Genomic DNA, 9830 nt, shown 5'->3' with positions numbered 1-9830 from the left:
GACTAGACTATAGACTAGACTATAGACTAGACTATAGACTAGACTATAGACTAGACTATAGACTAGACTATAGACTAGACTATAGACTAGTCTATAGTCTAGTCTATGTCAGTATAGATCAGTCTAGATCAGTATAGACTTCATACTAGTTCAGACTGTAAACAAATACAAGCCATTTATTGCAAACGGACCGAAATCCGTGCAGTAGAATTGACCATAGATTATATAGATTAAACTCTTTTTATATTCTATTAATGAATAATTTTGCATTGAACTTTTCTTTAAAAAAAATATTTGAAAATTTATTAAAAACTCTAAAATTTATAGATTTTCCACTAAAAGTTAGAATATTGAAGAATTTAAGGGCAAAATAAATGAATAATGGGACATAGATACTTACCTAAATATTTGGCTGGAAATGCTGACACAATAACTTCACTGTGCTTTTATGCTCAAACCATAAACGACACCAGCATGCTTGTACCTTATTTGTGTTTTTTCGTGGTCCTTTAGTTTTCTTTCTTTAAAATATCTAAGAATAGATTTAGCGAAACTTTTCAACGTTTTCATTCTGTTAGTAGAAACAAAACAGGCTCCCGGAACTATAGCACACTTATTTTCAAATTAAATTCTGTTACCACACATAGTGATTCTGAGTTTTACAACTGTTTAAAGAGTTTTAACCAATTGGTAGCATGGCAAGAGGCAGCTTGCATTTCCGGCTGGAGTCAATTATATTTTTCCAATTTACTAGGAACACCAGTTATAAAAAGGTTTTATTTTGTTATTTTTATATTTAAAGATAACATTATTATGGTTTGGAAAAAGAAAAAGCTTATTTTCTTAGTCTAATTAGGTTTATTCTTCTTTCTTTTAAACCGCCAAAACTTTTGGGAAGCTACGTCAAAGTTATTTACACCAAAGGATTTTAATTCCATATTTTTAACACTATTTATGTTATATTTAAAGGCAACACTTCTATTTTTAACTTAAAATTTTAATTATTTAGTTATTTTAATTATTTTTTGTAATAATTTATTATTAAACTTTAACAAAATGAACACAATTTTAACAATTTACTTTTTTTTTCTACTTTTTGACAGCTCCCCCTTTACGTCATTTGCGTTTCGTAAAACAACTCTGTATTTGAGGCAGTAAAGAAATGCAACCCTGTCAATAAATTTCACATCCAGAGGGCGCTACAAACATTAAGTGTAAAATGTCAACTGTCAAATTAAGACGTTTTGACAACATCCGTTTTTCCGTCTTTTTCGGCTTGAAAACGGTCTCTTCAAAAAGGGCAAAATGGTATGTGTGCGAAAAAAATATCGAAATTATTACCAAACATCCTAAAACAAATGATAAAATCTCAAAAAACTATGAATGTTTTGTATATAAACTATAAGACAATGAAGAAATTTTTAAGAAAAAGTAAATTTTATAAAAGGAAATTTAATGAGAAAAATTGTTTGTGAAGAAAAAAACGAATTTGTATTGAACTAATTGTTTATATTTCTCTAATCCTGTCATTACAGTCGCTCGTTATCCCAGAAAAGTTCCAACACATTCTCCGTATCATGAATACCAACATTGACGGTAAACGTAAAGTTGGTATCGCCATGACAGCCATTAAGGGTGTAGGTCGCCGCTACTCCAACATTGTGTTGAAGAAGGCCGATATTGATTTGACCAAGCGTGCTGGTGAATGTACCGATGAAGAGGTAAGTTTTGTTTTACAAAAACAAATTCTTTTTAAAAATGCTAATTTGTTTATTGTTCTTATCATTTGTTTACTAGGTCGAGAAAATCGTCACCATCATCACCAACCCCTTGCACTACAAAGTACCCAACTGGTTCTTGAATAGACAAAAGGATATCATTGATGGTAAATACAATCAATTGACTTCCTCCAATTTGGATTCCAAATTGCGTGACGATTTGGAACGTTTGAAGAAGATCCGCTCTCACCGTGGTCTTCGTCACTACTGGGGTCTCCGTGTTCGTGGTCAACACACCAAGACTACCGGTCGTCGTGGTCGCACTGTCGGTGTATCCAAGAAGAAGTAAACTTTCTATGTTTCATCTCTTTCTACTGTGTTATGCCGAACTGCTGTTTTTTACTATAAAAATTGTTTTTTTTATATTTAAAAACAACGTTCCATCTGGAGTTCAATTTATGTTTGAATTCGTGTGTGTATTTTGAAAAAAAGTGACATTTTTGTAAATTGAATAACTAAAATTACAAAAAAAAGAATGAATTAAATAACAATTTAATATACAAACAAAAAAAAAAAAAAAACAAAATCTTCAAAAAAGTGGCAGTAATTTACTATTGGAAAGAATCTCAAAAAGAAAAAAATGGACAGACACAGACCTGAAATGTGACTTTGATTGGTTATTTTGGCAATTTATATCAACTTGACAACAAAATGCTTTCAAAACTTGACAACAAAATGGTTTCAAAGCTTGACAACGTAATGCTTTCAAAATAACAGACTTGTGAGTATACTTTTTGGTTTTAAAAGTTTTTTTATGGTTGAGCAGTTTAGTATTTTAGACCATGATTCATATAGATGGTCTTGAGTTAGGATTAGTGTTGAATTTGGCATGTTTTCTTGAACGCAATGTAAACAATTTTGGAAATAGAAACAGCAAATCTCATTGATACAGTTTGATACCTCCCATCAAGCTTCGATTTTGGTTAACAACCAAATTTGAGTTGAAATTGAAAGCAGTCAAAGCAACTGACTCTCTGTTAGGGAAACTTTCGTTAATTGCCAAAAAGTTAACGATATTTTGCAAACTTTAGTTATGTTGTCATTGAAAATGTAAACAAACAAAGCATACTAAGGTAATAACCGACTTTATATTACTCTACACCAGCTATGAGTCTACATATTATGTTTATCTATAAATTCACCATAAACTTTGCTTTATTTTCGTAAAAAAGACATTAGATGCCTATTCTAGGATAAACTCTATATTTTTATCTTTTACCGAGAACTGTATGACTTTTAAGGCGATCTGGAAATATCCGTACAATTTTATCTTTAAACATAAGGTAGTCTAGTCTTTAGCCTAGCTTATAGCTTAATCATAAGGCTGGTCTATAGTCTAGTTTATAGTGCAGTTTATAGACTACTCTATTGATTAGTCTATATTCAATCTATGTTTGCTGTTGTTGTAACAGCTTAAACTATACAAATTGTATTTAGGTCCAAGTCAAGAAATTGGGCTACTTCAATAGCGTTAGTCCATAAATCAATTGGGCTAAGTGAAGCATAGTGGGCTAGACAGTGTATGTGAAGGGTACCATGGGGAACCACAAGCTGAGTACATATTGGGGACGGTACTATCAGAAGGCGTTGAGCCTAGAAATATCCGTACAACTTTATCTTTAAACATAAGGTAGTCTATAGCCTAGCTTATAGCTTAATCTTAAGGCTAGTCTATAGTGCAGTTTATAGACTACTCTATTGATTAGTCTATAGTCAATCTATTGTTTTGTTTGTAGTCTAGTTTATTGCCCATTCTATTGACTAATATAGTCTACAGTTTAGTTTATGTTTGTTGTTGTTGTAACAGCTTAAACTATACAATTTGTATTTAGGTCCAAGTCAAGAAATTGGGCTACTTCAATAGGGTTAGTCCATAAAATCATTGAACTAAGTGAAGCAGAGTGGGCTGGACATTATATGAGGAGGGTATCATGGGGACCCACAAGCTGAGCATATAATGGGAACGGTACGGTGAGAAGGCATTGAGCCTGTTGCTCCATCCCGATCTCAATTGTGCAAGGAGCAACTCTTGTTTTCCGCGGCAGGTTATTCTATATTTCTGCTATGGGCGACCTCCAGGAACGACATTCATGTGGTAACCGGAAACCGCATTATTGATGGCATCTCTATGAATGTCGTCCAAAGTTCCGATCTAAGGGATCCTAAACATAAATTCGTATGCTTTCTTCGTATACACAAAAGTCCTTACTGAAATGCCTTAGAGGAGCATCAAACTGTGTGATATTAAAGTTTAAATGACTTCTCCGGTGACAACTTTCTCCATATTTCTCCACTGGGTATCACTCAGCGAAGGAGAACACACTGGAGCAGCATAATTGACCACAAACCGGCCAATTGTTTTATAGGTAGCCAACAAAGTTTCTTTGTCCATTCCCCAAGTCCCGCCGTTCTACTTCACAATCTGTGCGTACAACAACAACAGTCCAGTTTGTAGACAAGTCTACTATTGTTTAGTTTATAGTCCGTTATATTAGTCTAGTTTATAGTCTGGTCTATATTCTAGTTTATAGTCTAGCATATAGTCTAGTCTGAGACCTAGAGTATTGTCTAGTCCAGTCGGCAATCTAGTCTATAGTCTAGTTTAAAGTGTATTGTATAGTATAGTATGGTCTTTAATCTAGTCAATAGTTTCGTCTATACTCTAGTTTAAAGTCTTCTTTATAGTTTAGTCTACAGTCTATTTTAAAGTCCAGTCTTTATTCTGGCCTAGTCTATAGTCCAATCTGTGGTCTAGTTTAAAATCTAGTCTATACTAATATATAGCATTGTCTGGAGTCAAGTGTAAAGTCCAATCCACTCTATAGTATATTCTAGTATATAGTGTTGGCTGTGGGCGAATCTACAGTCTATCTAGTTTACAGGCAAATCTAGTCTGTGTAGTCCATAGCCTAGTCTACAGACAAACCTATAGTCTAGTCTACATTATCTACACTATATTTTATATCCTTGTCTGTGACCTAGATTATTGTGTAGTCTAGTCTTCAATCTAGTCTATTGTCTAGTAAATATTGAAGAGTATAGTCTATCATATTGTCTTTTTAATAATGAAATCCTTAGTCTAGTCTATAAGCTAGTTTGTACTATAGTTTACATCCTAATCTAGTCTGTTGCCCAGCGTATTGTCTAGTCTATAGTATAGTCTTTAATCTGGTCAATAGACTGGTCTATAGTCTTGTGTATAGTCAAGTATACATTCTATTTTAAAGTCCAGTCTATAGTCTGGCCTAGTTTTGTCTATAGTCTAGTCTGTGGTCTAGCCTATACCTATAGCATAGTCTAAAGACTAGTGTATATACCAACCTATAGCATAGTCTAAAGACTAGTGTATAGTCCAATCCAGTCTATAGTATAATCTAGTATGTAGTCTAGGCCTTTTTGTAATCTATAGTCTAGTTTATAGTCCAATCTAGTCTGTGGTCTATTCTATAGTTTAAGTTATAGTCTAGCCGGTCTTTAGTCTAGGCCATAGCATTGTCTACTTTATAGTCTAGGCTATAGTATTGTCTATATTGTAGTCTATCGTTTTATGTCATAAAAAACGATCAAATCAATTTTTTTAAACAAAAACAAAAATCCAACTTATTTACGATACCACCATACAACAGCAATTGTGAACTGCATAATTATGTTGGCAATTCATAGTTCTACAACTAAATTGCCAACAGTTAATATGTAAATTTTGTACAAATAACGACACAATATTAAAGCATATTTTAAGGAAGTTTATTGAAATTAAAAATATGAATCTTAATTAATAAAACATATTACAAGGAATTTCATAAAAATAGCGAAGTCCTCTTTTTTACAGTGAAGTAAATTATGGAAAAGCACAAAAACAACAAAGTTAATTATTTAATTATGAAATGCTTTTTAAAATTTCATATTAAATTATTGAAATTTAATTAAAAATATTGTTCAACTAACAATACAATTATATAAATACCATACAATTCAAAATTCTTTTCAGAATCTAAACCAACCATTGTTTTGGATCATTTGTTTCTAGATATTTATTGTTTTAGAAAAATATACTACACACCCACAATTTTGACAATTCTTCTATTGTATGAACACCAAAACGTGTTAAAATACTCGAACATCTGGCCATTTTTTTGTTTTCCGCAATCGTTTAAATTATGAATGAATACAAGTGATTGTGTATTCTTTAACAATACCAAAAATCAATTGTTTTGATTAATTTGTAAACATTTGACAAATTTTTCATTATCAAGGGAATATTTTCGTTTATTTATAATCAAACTCTTTCAACAAATTCAACTAAATCAGTTAAGTGAGTAAATCATTGTGTGATTTCTTTTTATTGGCTACTTCAAAAGAAACAATAGAAACCATTAATCAAGATTTTTGTTTAAATTAGCACTTATAGATGATCTTGTCGATGAAGGTATCTTTCCTATAGTTAAAGTTAAAAAGAAACTAAGAACAAAATGTATGTCTAGATAGATTTATTAATAACAATATGTTGTGTTTTATATTTTGCCAAAGTTTAAACTTTCTCCATGCGAAATTATATATATTTCTGCAGTAGGACGTTGAACTCATTTGCAGAAGTAAAGAATTCTGTAAAAATAAAACTAAATGGAAGTTTTGTAGCTCGAGGTAGTTAAAAAGAAACTTTGACAGTAACTTACTAATTATCTATCTATCTATCTATCTATCTATCTATCTATCTTTCTATCTATCTATCTATCTATCTATCTATCTATCTATCTATCTATCTATCTATCTATCTATCTATCTATCTATCTATCTATCTATCTATCTATCTATCTATCTATCTATATATCTATCTATCTATCTATCTATCTATCTATCTATCTATCTATCTATCTATCTATCTATCTATCTATCTATCTACTTATCTATTCTATCTACCTGTCTATCTATCTGTCTAACTAACTACCAGACTTACTAACTTTATATATAGACTTTAGAGTGAACTATATAAGACTACAAACGAAAGACACAGACTGATAGTCTATGCAATAGAATTTCCTATAGATTTCATTATGGACTGAAGTCGTATAGTGTTTAGTCTCAATTATAGATACTAAATAACATCTTGGAAAACTTTAAAGTTTAAACAATTATATTATTAAAAATGGATAACTGTTTATGTATAACTTAACAAAAGCTATTCAAATTGATAGTTGAAAGGTTAATAACTTTAAAATGTGTTAAAGGTTCTATTTTCTGAAATAAAAACGCTAAACCCTTACCTAATATCGGTTATCATGAGTGGTTATATTTCATAAAAGTGCAAAAAGATAATTTGTTACTAGTAACCTCGCATGGAATTAACTAAAAACTCTATGAATTTTAATAGGTTTCGCTAAGTTTTAACAAATTAGCAACATGTGATAAGAAAATCATTCGGTAGAAATAAAATAGTTATAAATATGTGCAATTTCATTATGATAGATGGCATTACAATTATTTGTTTTTTGTTTTGTCGTGATTAATGCAGACAATTAAGAAATATTCAATTTCAATCAATTACAATTCAAAACCATTTAGCTAAAAAGAAAAATTTGGGGAATTTATCGAAAAGTTTCCTAAAATTATGATAATAGTAATAGAGACTATGGTGTTGTCTATGACCTAGATTGTAGTCTAGACTATAGTGTAGTTTAAAGTCAAATTTACATTCGAGTCTTAAATCTCGACTATAGTTTGCAATCTAGACTGTAGTTCTCAGACTATAGTCTTTTCTATAGTTCAGACTAAAGTTTTGTTTATAGTTCAGACTAAAGTTTTGTTTATAGTCCAGACTATAGTTTTGTTAATAGTCCACACTATAGACTTGTCAATAGTCCAGACTATATTCTTATAGACAGTCTTATCGATAGTCCAGACTATAGTCTTTTCTATAGTTCAGACTATAGTTTTGTTTATAGTCCAGACTATAGACTTGTCAATAGTCCAGACTATATTCTTATAGACAGTCTTATCGATAGTCTAGACTATAGTCTTTTCTAAACTCTATTTTATAGTCCAGACTATAGTCAAGTTTATACTTTAGACTATAATTTAGTATATATTCTTAGTTTTGTATATATTCTTGTCAATAGTCCAGTGTATTACCATGTCTATAGTCCATACTATATAGCCCAATCTATAGTCATGTTGATGGTTCAGAAATATTTAAATTTATTATATTTCTAAGGAATGAGTCTGTAACTTTAACTATAGTCGTGTCTAGTGTCTAATAATAAAATATTAACATGTGACGTTTTTAGTGTTAGCAAACGATCTCTGCAAATACATAAAAATGTGGGGTGATCAGTTTGTTTACATTTTATCGGCTAAAAAATTGTTTGAACCATTCGACATTTTACTCGCTATTATTGTACACAAACTTAAAAAATCTTTATTCATTTTCACTTTTTTAAATACTTAGTAAATATAATGTATGTTTGTCTGCACATTTAAGTGAATTAGTCATCAACAACTGCCTCCTTAGTACACAGTTGTGTGACCGCCAAAATGATAATTTGGACTTTGATTATAAAAGTTTTTAGTTAAAATTGTTAAATAATTCACATTTTCTACTACTTCTACTATCTTTGCTAAGATAAGTAAATAGCTAGTTTAGCACGTGGTATTTTAAATGTTAATTTCAATAAAATATATTTCGCATAAAGAATTTAGAATTGTTGTAATAATTGAGAAACGTTGTTAATTAATTTGTGGTTTTTTTCTAACAGATAAGATTTTACTTGCAAACGGAAATGACCTTGTATGGTTATGGCGTCAATTAGAATTGCTATTTCGGTGACCATTTACTTAGTAGTATTGATAAAGATTAATTTTTATATAATTGATAATATTTAGTTGGATATTGGTTTATTTTGTATGTGTATGTATAGCAACAAATAGCTGTTTTCAGGTATTAGTAAAATGTGCAGGTACTAATTATAAAGATAAACACTATTATCTGACCTAGAGTCGTGGCTAAACTCCAGGCTATAGTTGTATCTATAGTCCAGATTATTGTCGATTCTTTAGTTATCACTATAAAAAGTCTTTTATCTAGGCTATAGTCAAGTCTTTAGTCTGGACTATAGTCTAGAATATAGTTGAGCCCATCGTCCAAAGTATAGTCGTATCTTTAATTAAGAACACAGTCGATTATATAGACAGAATTAAAATCAATACTGTAGCAAAGACTATAGTTGAGTCTACAATATAGTCCAGATTATAGTCGAGTCCACAGTCCAAACAATAGACTATAGTTTTAGCTATAGTCCAGTCTATAGTACAGAATATATTTTGAATCTAGTGGAGTCTATAGTCGAGCCTATAGTCGAGTATATAATAGAGATAATAGTCGCTTTATAGTCCAGTCTATCGTACAGCGTATAGTCGAGTCAACGTTTAATAGAGTCAATAGTCCAGCGTATAGTAGTCTATAGGCCAGCCCAAAGTCTAGTCTATAGTCCATATAATCAATAGTCCAGACTGTAGAATAATCTATAGTATGGATTAAAGACTAAAATATAGTGCAGACTATAGTTCAATCTATAGTGCAGACTATAGTTGAATCTAAAGTCCAGGCTATAGTCGAATCTATAGTCCAGACGATAGTCTAATATATAGGCCAGCCTATAGTCGAATCTATAGGCCAGACTATAGTCGAATCTATAGCCCAGACCATGATCGAATCTATAGTCCAGATTATAGTCGAATCTATAGTTGAGACTATAGTCGAATCTATAGTCCAGACTATAGTCGAATCTATAGTCCAGACTATAGTCGAATCTATAGTCCAGACTATAGTAGAATCTATAGTCCAGACTAAAGTCGAATCTATAGTCCAGACTATAGTCGAATCTATAGTCTAGACTTTAGTCGAATATATAGTCCAGACTATAGTCGAATCTATAGTTCAGACTATAGTCGAATCTATAGTCCAGACTATAGTCGAATCTATAGTCCAGACTATAGACAAAAAGATAGTCCAAACTTTAGTCGAATCTATAATCCAGACTATAGTCGAATCTATAGTCC

General features: G+C 31.0%; 1 protein-coding gene across 1 annotated transcript; it reads left to right on the top strand.

The window, feature by feature from the left end:
• Positions 1-1153: 1153 nt before the first annotated feature.
• On the top strand, positions 1154-2145 carry LOC111685135 (40S ribosomal protein S18). Its single transcript, XM_023447371.2, has 3 exons — positions 1154-1308; positions 1536-1721; positions 1798-2145. The coding sequence occupies exons 1-3, from the start codon at positions 1306-1308 to the stop codon at positions 2065-2067; spliced, it is 459 nt and encodes a 152-aa protein (XP_023303139.1). The 5' UTR covers positions 1154-1305; the 3' UTR covers positions 2068-2145.
• Positions 2146-9830: the final 7685 nt, after the last annotated feature.

The sequence above is a fragment of the Lucilia cuprina genome, chromosome 6 (genome assembly GCF_022045245.1).
Source record: "Lucilia cuprina isolate Lc7/37 chromosome 6, ASM2204524v1, whole genome shotgun sequence".
Taxonomy (NCBI): Eukaryota; Metazoa; Arthropoda; class Insecta; order Diptera; family Calliphoridae; genus Lucilia; species Lucilia cuprina.
The sequence above is the reverse complement of the archived record's forward strand: the minus strand, read 5'-3'. Positions and strand labels throughout refer to the sequence as shown.